General features: G+C 23.3%; 4 protein-coding genes across 4 annotated transcripts; 3 read left to right on the top strand and 1 right to left on the bottom strand. All coding sequences in view use genetic code 6, as the record gives it.

The window, feature by feature from the left end:
- Positions 1 to 586: 586 nt before the first annotated feature.
- Positions 587 to 5,980, top strand: TTHERM_00929530 (zinc carboxypeptidase family protein; the record flags this gene model as incomplete). The annotated part of the gene is made up of 14 exons (XM_001025716.2): positions 587 to 644; positions 850 to 1,039; positions 1,150 to 2,254; positions 2,310 to 2,596; positions 2,714 to 2,795; positions 2,920 to 3,165; positions 3,221 to 3,321; positions 3,381 to 4,224; positions 4,450 to 4,524; positions 4,583 to 4,732; positions 4,785 to 4,853; positions 5,220 to 5,293; positions 5,352 to 5,419; positions 5,490 to 5,980. The coding sequence occupies 14 exons, from the start codon at positions 587 to 589 to the stop codon at positions 5,978 to 5,980; spliced, it is 3,840 nt and encodes a 1,279-aa protein (XP_001025716.2).
- A 350-nt stretch (positions 5,981 to 6,330) lies between these two features.
- TTHERM_000929519 (zinc carboxypeptidase family protein) lies at positions 6,331 to 7,887 on the top strand (the record flags this gene model as incomplete). The annotated part of the gene is made up of 1 exon (XM_012800485.1): positions 6,331 to 7,887. One exon carries the CDS (start codon positions 6,331 to 6,333, stop codon positions 7,885 to 7,887), a length of 1,557 nt encoding a protein of 518 aa, XP_012655939.1.
- Positions 7,888 to 8,334: 447 nt separating this feature from the next.
- Positions 8,335 to 10,714, bottom strand: TTHERM_00929520 (UDP-sugar pyrophosphorylase; the record flags this gene model as incomplete). The annotated part of the gene is made up of 3 exons (XM_001025715.3): positions 8,335 to 9,653; positions 10,261 to 10,477; positions 10,604 to 10,714. 3 exons carry the CDS (start codon positions 10,712 to 10,714, stop codon positions 8,335 to 8,337), a joined length of 1,647 nt encoding a protein of 548 aa, XP_001025715.2.
- A 1,899-nt stretch (positions 10,715 to 12,613) lies between these two features.
- TTHERM_00929510 (hypothetical protein) lies at positions 12,614 to 14,466 on the top strand (the record flags this gene model as incomplete). The annotated part of the gene is made up of 2 exons (XM_001025714.1): positions 12,614 to 13,152; positions 13,335 to 14,466. 2 exons carry the CDS (start codon positions 12,614 to 12,616, stop codon positions 14,464 to 14,466), a joined length of 1,671 nt encoding a protein of 556 aa, XP_001025714.1.
- Positions 14,467 to 15,027: the final 561 nt, after the last annotated feature.

Consider the following 15,027-nt stretch of genomic DNA (forward strand, 5'->3'; position numbering starts at 1 on the left):
ATAGCTATTAGAGCAGGTTTTTTGTTAAAATTCAATATATGCTAGTTTACATATAACTAAAAAGATAATTAACAAGTATTTTAGTTAAATTTATAGAGATATTTTACAATATTAATTAAATAAATCAAAAAATTACTAAAAGCATAATTGAATTTTTTGCTTTTAAATGACGAAAGGCTTAACGAAATTAAGTTTTAGAGAATTTGTTAAATAAAATTTTACTGTTTTTTTTCACTCATAGTAAAAGTTATCAATGAATGTAAGTTATTCAAATAAATTAAGTTGTAAGGTATTGCTTTTAAAGTAAAAAGTGAATAGAAAATTTTATACAGTACTCTTATTTGACTGATCATATATTATGTTCTATTTAAAGAAATCAATAAAATAAGCAGGAAATGTCAAAAAAAAATATAAAATTTATATAGAAAAAATCGAGTAAATTTTAAAAAAGTAGAAACTACTTGAAATAGTCATTGATAATAGAATCTAAAACACTAATTTTATTAAACGAATTTGTTTTAAGTAATATAAAAATTGGTGAAAAAAGGTGCTAATTAAAAAAAATAAGAAACAAAATAAGTTAAAAATGGACAAGCAAAAGAGCGTAAATACTTCATCTTCATCAGCTCATAAAGTAGCAAAAAGTAATCATTTACATTGTGAATTATTTATTAAATTCAACATTCAAGTTGATTTTTAAAGAAAGGATTGTTGAGCTGCATTTTATTTTATTTTTTTAGGTATTTCGTAAGTTAGAAAATTTACTTTGTATTAGTAAATTTGTAGTTCTTTTCAAATTCTTAACAATCAGTGTATTTTTTACATTAATTTTTACTGCTTAATATTAAGATTTAAAGAAGCTGGCTGACAGAGATGATGACTGGTATTCTTCAAGTTAGAGTGATGACAGTTTTTCCTAGGAAGATACTGAAACAGTTCCAATAGATATTACTAAATACCTTCCTCCAGCTAACCCTTTGATTCCTAAAATATTTCAAGAAGACTATGAAGTACGAACTGCAATCAATATTCAATTTAAGTAAATGATTAAAATTTATAACAAATTAATGGCAACTAAAATAAAAAATATAGCACTTAAATTATTAGCTATGCATTCAAATTTTATTTATTCTTTATCATAACAAATAGTTCACTCCCAAACTTTAACAAAAATAAAAACTTTCAATTTATTGAACCCAGTGAGCGTCCTCTTTAATTACAAGAATATATTGCTCAGCAATAAGTTTTAAAATCTACTAAATCATCTAGTCCTTCTGAAAACACTAAAAATATTGCAGAAAGCTCCATTACGAAGCACTTGCCAAACAAATAAGGAGCTCTTTCTACATTAAAATAAGAAAATGAAGCAAGATTATCTTCTACTTTATAAAATAATATTTCCGATTAAATTAAAACAAATAGCACTGAAGGTAATTAACAAGAAAATATTAATACTACTATCTCAACTAACAAAAACTAAATTATAAATACAAATACTGAAACTAGTGAATTTAATATTCCTACGAATTAATTCCAACAAGAAAGGTCTACAAATAACGTTATTTCTTAAAAAGATTCTCAGAAAAATATAAAAATAAATGACTAAATAAAACAGATTATTCCAAGTTAATAATAGGTTAATACTTAGAGCTAAGTAGTGTAGCAATAGAATTAGCAAGTCGTTAACAATTAATAAGTTTAATAAATTTCTGCTTAGAATACAACTATTTAAAATTAAAATAATACATTAGTAGTCAAGCTTAAAACACTTTTTGAATATCATAAATAAAATAGAGATAATTTAATATATTAAAAGTACAGTGACTATAACTTAAATGACCCAACACGTATTGGAGATGTCATTTACTTTGCTACCTATATAGCAAATTTAAAGAATTTGATAAAATCAAGGAAGAATAAAGATGAAGACTCAGACTTTAATTAAAATAAGGCATCGTTTAATCGAAAAGTTTCTATAAAAGAAATAAAAAATTATCATCATAACTTTCATACCTCAAATCCATCAGCGAACTCTTAAACAGCTATAAATGCAAATTCTTCTGAACAATAAAAAATTTAGTTTTCTTCAAGTTTTGAAAGTGGAAATCTTTTTTGTGCATATAAGGTCAATGAAACAGAATTTGACTTAATTCTTTAAAATGATATTAATACAAAAGGAAATACATAATGGTTCTTTTTTAGTGTCACAAACGCGAAGGCTGGATAAGTTCTTAAGTTCAATATTCTAAATTTAGTAATAAATTTTATATTCTTAGCCATTTATAAATTAATTTTATACATTTTCTTAGAATAAACCAGGTAGTCTTTTTAATGAGGGACTCTGCCCTGTTATTTTTAGTGTTAAGCAAAACGAATTATCAGGTTAAGAATGGGTTAGAGGTGGTTTTAATATAAATTATTATAGAGGAGACATTTAAAGAGATGGTAATAAAGGAAAACCCCATTATACTTTAACTTTTAGCTATTATATCCATCATTCTCAAGATACTATTTATTTTGCACACTCTTTTCCTTACACCTTTACAGATTTAAAAGAATATATTAATGACTTTATGAAAGATGAAACTAAAAATAAGTAAAAAAATTTATTTATTTCTTTACTTGCTTAATTTTTATTTTATGAAATTAACTATTTTTGTTTACATTTTTAAAAAATAAAATTTACAATTTCTTTCATTTTTTAATAAAAAAGGAAAGTTTCAGTAAAAAAATTATGTAAAACACTAGCTGGAAATAATTGTGAAATGCTTACTATTACTTCAAGTTCTATGGTTGTAATACATTTAGCAATTTTGCATTTAATTAATTCATAATAGCTATTTTTTTTAAAAAAAATATATGTTTTAAATAAATTTTAAAATAAAATTTATTTGTTTTTAAATTCATTATATTTAACAGAAAAGGTTTTAAAGAAAGGGAATTGTTATTTTTGCGAGATAGCATCCAGGGGAGACAGGTGGATCTTATATGGTACAAGGGTGTATAGAATTTCTATTAGGAGACTCTCCGTAAGCAGAATACCTTAGAGATAATTGTGTATTTAAGATTGTACCTATGCTTAATCCTGATGGAGTTATTCACGGTAATTACAGGTGCTCTTTGGCGGGCTGTGATCTAAATAGAAGATGGAAAAAACCTCGTAAAGTAAGATGATTTAAATATAAGCATAAAAATATTTTTTTTTTAATGTAATATTTAGAAATTGCATCCTACTGTTTTTCACATGAAGGAAATGATAAAAACATTTGGAAGAGAACGTGAAATAAAATTAATAATAGATTTGCATGGCCACAGCAGAAAGTAATTTTTATTTTAAAAAATAAAAAATGTATGAATAATTTATTAAAAATTATAAAAAGGATGAATACCTTCTTTTATGGATGTTCTTACAAAGAAGACCCTGTTCTTACAAGAATTTACCCTTATATGATGTCTAAAATGACTGATTATATTAATTTTGAAGAGTGTAGATTCAATGTATAAAAATCAAAAGAAAAGACTGCAAGAATAACTCTTTGGAAGGAGTAAAGAGTCATGAACGTCTTTACAGTAGAGGCTTCTTTTTATGGAAAATAAAAAAATTAAACTAAAACTCATTACAGCATTTAAGACTATTTAGATATAGGGAAAAGTTTAGTTGTTAATTTATATAATTATTTATGGGAAGATGAAAGTGAAGATAATAAAAATAGCAAAAAAATCAATAATTAACTTAACAAGAATAGCATTCTAAAAGAAATAAAAGATAATGAATAAAAGATTATTAATATGGAGTCAAAGAGTGATTCTGATGGATCTGACTCAGATCCTTCAGAGGATGAGTTATCAGATGAATAAATGATTAAGTTGCTTCCAAAATCAGTTCTTACTAAAAAATAAAAAAAATTACTAGAATAAGAGGAGGAAAAAGCTAAAGAAAAAAGAGAAAAAGAGCTTGCAGCTAAAAGACTTTAAAAAAAGAATGAATTATTATAAGGCAATTAATCTGATTCACAAACTGACAGGAAGAAATTTTTAATAAGCAAAGTTATGCCTAGGGTATAAAAAGTAGTTGAAAAAAAACCTGAAAATATAAAACCTGAAGGATAAGTTGAAATGGTGGATGCAGCTGTTTAAACAGATGCCTCTTTCATTATGGAGATGAAGGCTTATTTAATGAAAAAATAATCTCTTCAAAATGGCTTGTAAAATGGATAGTCAATAGTAATTTTTAACTTTCAATTTTTCTTTTTTGCTATTGCTTTAAATATTTTAAATTAAGATATCATCTTAACATTTAGTTTTTGCATAAAAAATTTTATCAAAAAATATTTAAATTTTAAATAATATTATGTTAAATTATCGATAGAGTTGTTAAAGATTCATTTTAAATCAATCTTTTATCCTAAAAATTAAGTTATTAAATATTTTTAAATATCAAAAATATAGAACAGTCTTCTTAAGAGTTAAAGCATGGGTGGATTTATGATTAATAAGTTGCAGCAAAAAGTTTAAGATTAAACAGTAAATTCAATAAAATATTGAGAAAAGTAAATGAACTAAATTAAATAATTTAATACAGAATAGGTAATTGGTTCCTAATTTGATGAGCAATCCCTTGGCTAGAAAAGAAAATCAATTTTTTGTATAATAATAAAATTAATATCAAAGAAACTCCTTATAATAAAATATATCACCTTAAAGCCAAATGAGTGCTTTATTCTTTGATAAAGTAATAAAATATTTATTCTAATGAAATAATTAAAAATTTTTTTTATTTTTAGACTAATGGTAGCTAAACTTTGAGGCACTAGAATGAGAGCAAATTTTCTCAAGGAAATTACAAAGTCAAAGTATAAATCTTTTTCTTTAAACTTATTAAAGCTATTAATTACTATTACAAACAATATCAATAAAAGTTAATGGAAAAAAAAATTCTTTAAAAAATTTTTATAAAGTAAATTTCAATAAAAGATTTTTGCAAAATTGAATTTATGGCTAAAAAAATGAAATAAAATAAATGAAATTTCAAAGTTTTTGTAAAAGATTTCACTCAGAAAATATAATTGTTAAGCAATAGACAAAAATACATTTGATTTATATTTATAAATTCTGATAAAATAGATCGTCAATTTTTTATTATTTAAGATAAATAGATATTTAATTATAAGGGAATTTTTAAAGTAAATAAAGAATCTTTTAATTTTAAACTTAATTAGGAAATTAATTCTTCAAAATAAGAAGACTCACTCAAAGAGAAATAGAACACTTAGGGCTAGCTAATAAAAAGCGAGTATCATTTTAAATAAATAAATATAACTATTTATTAAAAATTTTTGTTTTATTTAAAGCAATCCTGAATTAAATTAGCTTAACAACGGTTAACAAAATGGAGTTAGTGCCACCCAATCTTATCAAAGTAATTAGTTTTTTCTAAATTATATTAAAATATTCTTATCAAATTTAACGAACTTTAATATAAATTATAGATAATAGTTAATTGAATGGCTAAAAAGAATAATAATTTTAAGCACCTCAGAAATAGAAAACTCCTTAACTGGTCAGCAAGAGTCAAATGGTTGAAGGAGGTGGAATTGCACCTAACAATAACAACACTAGGTATAGTCAAGTTAAAAGTTTGTTAACTACTAACATAAGCAGCGTATTAACGAATATAATTCCATAAACAACAACAAACGCTTTTAATAATAATAACAATAATAGCTCAAATTTACCATAATTATCTAATCCTAGCTTGCAAAATATCAAAATGAGCTAGCAAATAACTCTTGCCGCAAGTAATAATTAGTAAATTACCAATGTAAATATGATGGTTTCCCCAAAAACAGATAATTTTTTGATTAAAAAATCAAAATCTTCTTCAAACGCCATAATGAGATAAAGTAAAATAATAATTTCAAATTAAGGTAATGATTTACTTGGCAATAAAAAATAGAGGTTTACAAATTTAAACAACTGAGTGAAGTAAATATGTATTAATTTACTCTATCTAAAATTGATTGTTTTCTGTTAAATTATTTTAGTAAATTATAAAAATGTATATTTAGAATTATTTATTTTAGCTATTTGTGTGTAAATATGAAAATATTAGCATCCAAGATTATAATTTTCCAAATTTTACTCATATTTAATTTACTTATAAACTTACAACTCCATAAATGTATTACTAAGCTCTAGGAATCTCCAAATAATAAAAGATTTATCTTGGATATTGTAATCTTTGGTATAAATAAATGCAGTGGATTCAAATCATTGAATATTATTAATTATTTCAATTTACTTTTATTTATTTAATCAAATAATTAACTTATGAGCTTAGAAAACTAAAATGGAGATTAAAAATTCTTAGAGTAAAATATTTAAACAGAGAAGAAAATATTGTAGATTATTGATGAGCTTGAAGATGTTTACATCCATTAAAGTCTTTGGCTTTAAGGAAAAGAGTTTTTATATTCAATTTAAGATAAGGATATTAGGTAAGATAGTAGAATCTTGAACATAGAAGCAAGATTATTGATATAAGAAGATCCAGTTGAATCCGAAAGATTAATGCAATCCATTTTTTTAAAAGACCCTTTATATTTTAAAAATACTTTTGAGTATTTGACCTTTCTAGTTGATTCTTCTCAAGCAAAATCAAACTTAGTACTGAAAAAGTTACAAAACTTACTATTCAATTTTTAGGATGAAAGATTAAACGATGCCTACTACTTAGCTTGTAAAAGTTTAACCTTAAAATCTAAGAAAAATATGAATATTTCAAGACAAATATTGAAAGAAGCTATTTAAAAGGCTAAAAAACCTTACTAAAAAGCAGATATGTATGCTTAACTAGGTAATACTTTCTTAGACTTAGAAGACTTTGAAAATGCTATCTTATGCTATACATAAGGATTACAAATTTAGCCTTAAAATGACGAGTGTTTGAATAATATAAGCTATTGCTATTTGGAAATGAATGAATTATAAAAGGCAATACAATTTGGAGAATTAGCGCTATAAAACTATCCTAACAACTCTACTGTACTTGGAAATTTAGCTTATGTTTATGAGGAATTAAACTAGTTAGATAAAGCAGAAAATGCTTATTTGACTTTATTGTAAAATAAATCTATAAATTCAGTTTAGTATTCTAATTATTCACAGTTCTTGTTTTACTTTAGATTTAAAGACCCTCAAAATAGAATATAAATTTTAGAAAATTTGACAAAAGGTTTTCTATTAGATCCAAATAGATAGAATCCCATATTTTCAACATTTTATGAACTACTTAAAAAAACTGATTAATTTGCAAAAGTTATTTATTCATACTAACCTATCATGTATTACATTAATTTCATTGAAACAGTAAGACTTATAGCTCCCCACTTACTATTAAGAATGATAGTTAAAATATTCTTGAACTTATAGTTTATTTGTTCGTCAGAAGCAGATGAAGAATATCAAGATTTTTCAGATCAAAGTTAAGATTCATAGGAAGAACTTGAAAATTAAAATGAAAATTAATCAGCATAAATTTAAAATCCAATTATAGGAAGCGAAAGATAATAAGAAGAAATAAAGTCAGAATAACAATCATAATGCTTGACTTCGATTTGCCTATAAAATATAACTTAAAACTAAAATGAAGAAAAAGATGATGAATTAGAAACCATCCAATCTCTTCAACCATATTCAGATTCTACTTTTAAATAGGAAATATCTACTCTTCAAAAAGTTCAAATATATAAATTGATGCATGATCTTATAAAAGTTAAAATCAAAGAAAATCAAATTGTGAATAGTTTGATAGTATATAACAAATTTATTTCTCAGAATTTACATTTTAAAAATAATATTCAATTCTGGGATTTATATTTCGATTGATTGTTTGTATTAAATTTATTTATTTATTATTTGTTTTTTATATTCTTTGTATTTTATATTATTGAATTTGAATATAAAAATTTTACTTTTTTCTATTTTTAGGTTTAGAAAATGAAATTTTTGATTTTCAAAGCTAAGTTTTTTGAATTTATATTTTTGTAATATTTGATATACTTTATTGAATGTATTTTAAACTATTTATGCACCAATTTAAATAGTTAGTATAAGTATTTAATCTAACTCATCAAAATAAATAAATAAATTATTATATTTTTTATTTGTAAAAATTTATTTGATAGAAATTTTTTTTGGAAAAATTTTAGTTTTGTGGATAAAATATATTATTTGATAAAGTTTGAATATAATTTAAAAATATAAAAAACAACGATTCAATGATTGATTGATTGATATGTTTAGTAAATTATTTTAATAACTTAATTTTATTTTTCAGTCTCTTTTAACATCATAACCTCTAATTAATAAATGTTGAGCTGCTTTACTATCGACTCCAACGAAAGTTCTATATTTAGTTTTAGATTAGTAATTAGCAGGAACATTGAATTATCCATCGATTTCAAGTTTATCACTAGCATTTTTGAAGGTTTCTCCATCTAAAACAACTGTGCTATTTCTGGTAATAGTAACTTAAGTATTTTTAATGTTGTTTTTAATTTCAGCTAAAGTAACACCCAAAGAAGGCTTAAGGATAATTTAAGGTGAAAGGTTAAGTTTGATGTTTTCAAATTCGTAATCAGAGGCATCAGAAGTTTCAACATGGACTCCTACGAGTTTAAGGATTTGTCTGTTCATGAAATATAAATCTTATTCACATGAAGAAGCTGATTCAGGAGCAAGATTTTGTTAGAATTTTTAACCAGCAGTCTTAATATCATTTTTAACTGTACTGAAGCAGAAAGCTCTGTTGACTTAAGTCATACCAACTCTGTTGTCGTTTTCAAGCAATTTAGGATAGTCTTAGTACATGCATTCTAAACGAGAAGAACTTTTGAATTTGGTTTTTGTTGCATCAGCGTATTTGGGATTAATAAATTCCATGATAAGACCCTTTGTTTTTTCAAGGACGGAATCATATTCTTATAAGCTAAAGACAATAGAGTTGATATTACCAGGGAAGACAGAGTATCCATGTTCATCAACTGGTTCTTTAGGAAGAAGAGAACCAAGTTAGTTATATTCTACATTAATAGTGAGTCTTTCGTTACCCTTAGTTAATTTGCAAATAGCACCTACAGCCTCACCAGGTTTACGAGGAGCAGTTATGGAATTTACTTCGAGGTTTTTAGTTTTAGAGATAGCCAAAACAGAAGGAAGAGCACGGAAAACAAGAGGGTTAGTGTCTTAGAAAACAACAAGCCACTTCTTACCTTGTTAAATCCACTTTTTAGGAAGTTAGTGTTAAAAGAGTAAAGTATGGACATCACCATGACCATGAGGCTTTGTTTCAATTAACAAAGAATTAGGTAATTAAGTAAAGTGGGCATCATTATCAATCATAGCAGGGACTTTCTCTTATTTCATGATAGTAATTTGGTCCTTAGGGAATCCATAATAGTTGTTTTCTTCAAGAAGCTTCATGGTGAGTGTGTATGTATCATCAGAAGTCATGATAGCTAATTCAGCCTTTTCGTTAAAAGCTCTAATGAAGTCTAAGTAGTAATTCAAAAAGGTTTGACCAGTAGTTATTTCAAATTGAATACCAATCTTAATACCATCATATTAGAGTCTTTCACCCAAACCACCTGCAACTAATTAATATCAAAAAAATTTTAATAAGATTTTAAAAAATATTTTATATCTTAATTAAAATGATATTTAAATTCTTTAATTTTTATTGATCTAAGATCATATTAATTTAAAGTTTTAAATTGAATTGATTCTTTGTAAAAAAATATTTATTTATTTAATTGCAGATATATTGATAGATAATTTTAATTAAAATATCTTATCAGATTATTTTTGAAATATCTTTTTTAAGATTCTATTTTAAAATTTTTATTAATTAATTAATTTCAATCAAAGATAGATAGATAGAAAGAAAGAATCTTTCTGTTAATTGCCTTTTATTTATTTTTTTATTATAAATAAATTTAAAATCACTAAAATTTCTTATCTAACTTGCTTTAATTTTTAAACAAAAGCTATGGCTTGAATTATCAGACATTAAATATCTAAAATATTTTTTATTTATGTTATAACTTTATTATTTGTATTCAAGATTATAAATTTTTCTAATTTTTCTATTTGTAGAGCTTTTAAGAATGAATAGTTGATAAAACGAATATCAAAAGATTATTGAAAAAAGTAAAATGTAATAATTATTAAGCTATGTTTTCGAAAAGCTTGAGTGTTTACCTAATACAAAAGCAGTGTGATTGAGTTCTTCACGACCAATAGATTCTAATCCAGCTACTTCTTCAAATGAAGAAAAGTTGACCTTTTCACCAATTGGGACAGAGGGAACAAAGCCTTCATAGGGATTGACATTATCGGCAGAATTCTTAAGTAAGACCTTAGCTCTTTTAGTGTATTCTTCAAGACCACCAGGATAGGTAGTGTTTAGCTTATTGACCTATTTTATGGATTTAAAATGATATTTTTAAAAATATAATGGGTTGATAAAGAAAAAATCAAGCTCAAAATGAGTTAGTTAGATTAGGTATTTATCTAATAAAATGTGATGAAAAATTGCAAATACCTATTCTAAGAACTCCTTCTATTATTGCTCTGTGAACTTGTCTATGTTCTAAGCTAAGTGTCCTTGTCCAATTTTATTTAAGAACTCTACTAATTCAGCAATGGTGTGCATTTATTTATTTATTATTTTTATTATTTTTAATTAATTTTTTGCTATTAACTAATGAAAATAGTTTGTTGATTAGAATTTTTACTTGTTATATTTAAATTATAAAATATAAATGCAGATACTTTCTAAATTTAAAGAACAAAAAGTGCGTCAGAAATTTTTTGCAATCGTCAATTTTTGTGAATGTTTTATTTGTTCGACACATATCTATTAATTTATCATATTATTGGAAATTAATACTTACATTTACATGCCTATACACAAATTTGTAAATATTTGATTCTACAAACACTATACTCTACGTATTATCAGATTACCTTTTTAAAATGGTATCTCAGCTAAAGTACTCTCACTTCTCATAAATGATACCATGGATCTTCATGCAATACTTAAAAAAATATGACTATATGTGTGCTTTAATTGATGGATAAGTATCCATGAGTATAAAATAAAGAATTCTTTAAACTTATTAAATAAAACATCAGAAATTTATAAAGAAAGATATTTTAAAATTCTTTGATAATCTACTAAAATAATCAAATTGCATCATAAAAAAACCTATAAAATTTAATTTTTTATATCTCTGTCTCTAGGATAAGACATGCATAATTATTGTTTAAAGTATATTATTTCTAATAAATTGAAAATTTTGATGAAATTTACTATGTAAAAAATATGTGAAACTATTTACAAATTTTTTTTAGAATAATGATACTGTTATTGAAAATATTATCAATAAATTATTGATGCAGATTATTTTTGATGATATTTTTGAAAAAAATAAGATATGTATCGCATCAATAATCCCCCACTGAATGAATAAATTAACATTTTTCTAAAATTCTAATAATATCACATATTATTGTAATATGATTAAATTTATAATTTAATACTATATAATAGTTATAGTAGTCCATCAAATAAATTTCATATTATTTTTATCTTAAATTCAGCAATACATTTTAGATCCATATATTATAACAGCGCTTAATTAATTTTTCTTAATACTAATATTTTTTTTGTTAACTTTGAAAAATTTAAATGTAATTTTTGAAGTAAATAAATAGAAAAAATGAAAAAATCTAAAATAGACAAATAGATTTTAAATTTGGTTATGTTGTTATTATTTCAATGATTATTGTTATACTAGATTTATCTAAATTAAATGTCTAATTATTCCACAATTAACTAATAATTTAATCAATAAAATATTTTTGTAAACCTCTAAAACAATTTAAAGCAATAAAAAATAGAATCAAATGAATAATAAAATGATTAAAATAGGATAACTCACTCCATAAATATAATTTTACACATAATTAAATCTTCTAGCTCAAAATAATTATTAATAGGGAATTAAATTTTATGTTTATAACAGTTAGGTATATTTGTTTATTAAAATTTTAAGAAGAAAAATAAATTCAATCAGCAATATAAAAATTATTTTATATTTTTGAGTGGTTAGCAATTTATGTAATTTAAGTTTAAATATCAAAAAGGTAATTTAATAATAAAAATTTACATAATATAATTATTATTAAAAAAATTTGAGTTGAAACTGCTTAGAAACTTTTCAAAAATTTAAAAAAAATAATTTTAAATAAATAATTAAAAATGCAAAAACTCAAAATAAGACTTTTAAATGAAATCCTTAAATTAAAAAAAATAAATTATTTTGTTATTTCAAATGTAAAATGAAATAAATGAAAAATAAATTTTGAAAGTAGAATTTATCAAAAAAAAAAAATTAATAATAAAAAGAAAATTGTATATTTTCTGGATATTATCAAGCAAAAATATCTTATTTAATTTTATTTGAAAATCAACTGTTTTAAAAATTAAAATTTTTAAAAAATTAATTAATTAATAAATTAACTAATAATTAATTATTCTTTTATCAAAATGGAAATTATAGAGTAAATAGGTTTTATTCACTTTTGGGGGTTATCTCCAGCAATAGATTTTTTGGATGATACTCCTCAGAAAGATGCAATCAATGTGCTTCTAATGTGCACTTCAGATTTAAGACATGTCTTAAAGACAATAGCAGATAATTGCATATCAAACAAGGATTCTTAAAAAATCAAAAAGCTCAACATTTATGTTTATGAAAAATAGAAAGAATCATTTTGCAGATGGCTTCTTTTATTATAAATATTGCAAACAACATCTTTGAGTTTTAGAGAGAGAGTTGAATTATTTTTAGATGTCTTTGGTAATGCTATGATAAGAGAAAAATCATAGCGTTACATAGACTCTATCCTCCCAACTATCTAAAACTTAATAGCTGAAGAAACAAAAAAAACTAGAACCCCTCTTGAGCAAATTTTTGATTTTAAAGAAGTTAAATTTAAAGAGCGTGATGAGCTTTCTGATATTGTTAATTCTTGGCACAGTAAAATCCCATTCACTATGGAAAAGCATAGAGATTAAAGATTAAGGTATTTTATTTATATCAATTAAACATTTAAATACTCATTTTAAAAGAATCAAGCAAATAAAATAACATAATTTTATGTTCTAAAATATAATTTAATATTTATAATTGAATATTATTTTATTAATGTTAAAGCTATTAGAATTATTTACAATTTATTTTACTTATTATTTTTTAAATTTGTAGATATCACTATAAGGAGAGATACGATTTTAGAAAAAATTTAATTGATTGGGATTACTAAATGGGATTAAAAGATTTTGCAAGTATTATTCATTTTTATCATTACAGAGAATGGAGATAAACTGGTATAGCTTTTGAATAGAGATTCTCTTCTTATATAGTTCCTAATAGAACTATGAGCAGCTACATTCCTGGTAAAAAAAAGCTAACTTATGAAAATGTTGTAGTTAGAGGTTATTGGGGTGATATTATTATTTCTCCATATATTAGTATGGGTGTTGAATGTGATGTAGAACCTGAGAAGGAAAAACTATTTAAAATTTCTAATATGCAACATGTTGGTCACTCTGTCGAAGTTACTGAATTCAATCTATAGTATTGGCTTTAAATGATAGAAAAATAAGAGGAATATCATTTAACATTCACCGATCCATATAGAAGTGATAAAAATGCAGAAGAGAAGAAAAAAGAAGCTAAAAGAATGGATGCAAAAAAAGAAAACGAAGAAATAAAGGAAGAGGAAAATGAAGAAGACGATGAAGAAGAAGAAAAAAAAGAAGACAAAAAGGAGAAAGAAGAAGACAAAAAAGAAGAGTAAGATAAATAAGAAGAAAAGAAAGATAAAAAAGAAGGAGAAGAAGAAGAAATTCCAGTTGAAAAGCCTAAAGATTCAGTAAAGCAAGAAGAAAATAAAAAGGAAGATTTGTCTGGTTTGTCACCTGAAGAAATAGAGTAAAGATAAAAAGAATATCGCGAAAAGAAAGAAAAAGAAGACTACCTAAAGGGTAGTGAGATGTATGACTTATTGGAAGGCTTTAAGCAAATGAACATTAAAATTATTCCTGTATTCGAAGAATTACCAAAACTTGCAATCAAGAAGAAGTTTTAGGACTTTTTCGATATCGGAGTTGTAGGATTTATCTAATCAGGTGTACTAAAAGATAATGAATTCTTAAAATTATTTAGTAAAGAAGCCTTTTTATACTTTGAAAACACTAATTATATAGTGCCTCTCAAAAAAGATGAAAGAAAATAATATAATGAAAAAATAATACAGCTTGCCAATGACATAAAGCTAAAGCACTGCTCTGAATATAACAGCCAACATCACTACAAATTTACTGTTTAGAAGTGATGAGATTTAAGAAATATTTTCAATAAAAAAATATAATTTTTAAGTAAAAATAATAATAAATAAATAAATATATGTTTTTTATCTAATTAACTAAATAAATATCACTAGTATCCATTTTAATTTTAATTTTTCAAAAAATAAAATAAAAATCTAAAAAATAATTGAAAAATTCATTTTAAGTTTAAAATACTTCTTAATATTTCCATCAAATTTAAAAAATAATTAAATTTATTTTTTAAAATTTTCATATAACTTAAATGGAAATTATTATAACTACAATTCACTTTAAGTTTATAGATAGTAAATCCTTATTCATATTTTAAAATATTTAAAATATAACTCAATTTATTTGTTTATGATTCTATAAATCTTTAAGTTGAAATTATCAACAGCTTTAAATTTAAAAAATTTTAAAAACATATTTTCAACCTTTCTGCATTAATTAAATATTTATTTAGAAATTATATTTATCAATATTAATAAATTTATTTGTTTTATAAAAAAAGACTATTTTTTTTAAATTAGTAGCAAAGTAAGAATATTGAATAATAAATATAGTGA

The sequence above is a fragment of the Tetrahymena thermophila genome (genome assembly GCF_000189635.1).
Source record: "Tetrahymena thermophila SB210 genomic scaffold scf_8254181, whole genome shotgun sequence".
NCBI classification, from domain to species: domain Eukaryota; phylum Ciliophora; class Oligohymenophorea; order Hymenostomatida; family Tetrahymenidae; genus Tetrahymena; species Tetrahymena thermophila.